The sequence below is a fragment of the Humulus lupulus genome, chromosome 2, assembly GCF_963169125.1.
Source record: "Humulus lupulus chromosome 2, drHumLupu1.1, whole genome shotgun sequence".
Lineage (NCBI taxonomy): Eukaryota > Viridiplantae > Streptophyta > Magnoliopsida > Rosales > Cannabaceae > Humulus > Humulus lupulus.
In genome coordinates this window covers 177303350-177304464 of record NC_084794.1, presented here as the reverse complement: position 1 = coordinate 177304464, position 1115 = coordinate 177303350, and the positions used below count along the sequence as shown (strand labels likewise).

The window sequence follows — 1115 nt, the reverse complement described above, 5'->3', positions numbered from 1 at the left end:
GATGTACCTGGATGCCAAGGAAAAAATGTAAAGAGCCAAGATCCTTGACCGCAAATTTAGTATTGAGGTAGCGCAACAAGGATTGAACAAGGCTTGAAGAGGAACCCGTGACGATGATGTCATCAACATAAACCAAAAGAATCAACATATTGCCACGAGATTTGTAAATGAACATCGAAGTATCGGCCTTGGAGGCAATAAAACCCCATTCGTGAAGTGTAGTACTGAGCTTGAAAAACCAAGCCCATGGAGATTGCTTTAAACCATAGAGGGACTTTGACAACCTACACACATGGTTAGGAAACTTAGGATCAACGAAGCCTTCCGATTGGGTCATTTAGACAGTCTCGGTCAAGTCGCCGTGGAGAAAAGCATTTTGAATATCAATTTGGTGGATGGGCCAGTGAGAGGACACAACCAAGGACAACACCAGCCGTATAGTAGTTGGTTTGATGACGGGACTAAAAGTCTCATGGAAATCCAAACCCGGAGTTTGGTGGAAACCTTTTGCAACAAGGCGAGCCTTGTAGCGATCGACCGAACCATCAGAATTGAGTTTAATACGATATACCCATTTGCAGCCAATGACTTTGGCACCAGGAGGAAGAGGGACCAATATCCAAGTATGTTGGGAACGTAAAGCAACAAACTCATGATCCATAGTGCGGAGCCAAATTGGATTCGCGAATGCTTCTTTGAATGAGGAGGGTTCAACCGGTGTACCTGCAACCACACTATAAAACAATCGAGGCTTATGAATGCCCGCTTTAGCACGAGTAACCATGGGATGTAAATTAACAGTTGTAGTGGTATGCTCAAGTGGACCATGCAACTCTACAGCTAGTGGAATGGTAAGGGGAGAGATAGAGGGAGGTAAAGTGTTTGAAGAGCAGGGAGAGTGAGTGGAAGTATGATGTATGGGAGGAGTGGTGATTGTGCGTGGGGTAGCAGGAGTGGGTAACAGAGGTGAGTGAATGGAAGCAGTAGGGAGAGGGTTAGGGGGCAGGGAAGGAGTTGGGTCAGTGGGAGTAATGATGGAAGAAGGAAAAGGCAAGGAATTGATGAGAATATGGGGGGAAGTAACAGGTTGTGAAAGAGAAGAGGAGGAGGCAAAA

At 45.7% G+C, this 1115-nt stretch overlaps 1 protein-coding gene across 1 annotated transcript; it reads right to left on the bottom strand.

Annotated features, from left to right (window-relative positions):
* Positions 1 to 337: 337 nt before the first annotated feature.
* On the bottom strand, positions 338 to 784 carry LOC133814952 (uncharacterized mitochondrial protein AtMg00820-like). The gene has a single exon (XM_062247852.1). The coding sequence runs from the start codon at positions 782 to 784 to the stop codon at positions 338 to 340; it is 447 nt and encodes a 148-aa protein (XP_062103836.1).
* Positions 785 to 1115: the final 331 nt, after the last annotated feature.

What these genes read in the sequence shown, in the direction of transcription:
- LOC133814952 (XM_062247852.1), bottom strand. Translation starts at nt 784, where the DNA reads ATGGTTACTCGTGCTAAAGCGGGCATTCATAAGCCTCGATTGTTTTAT.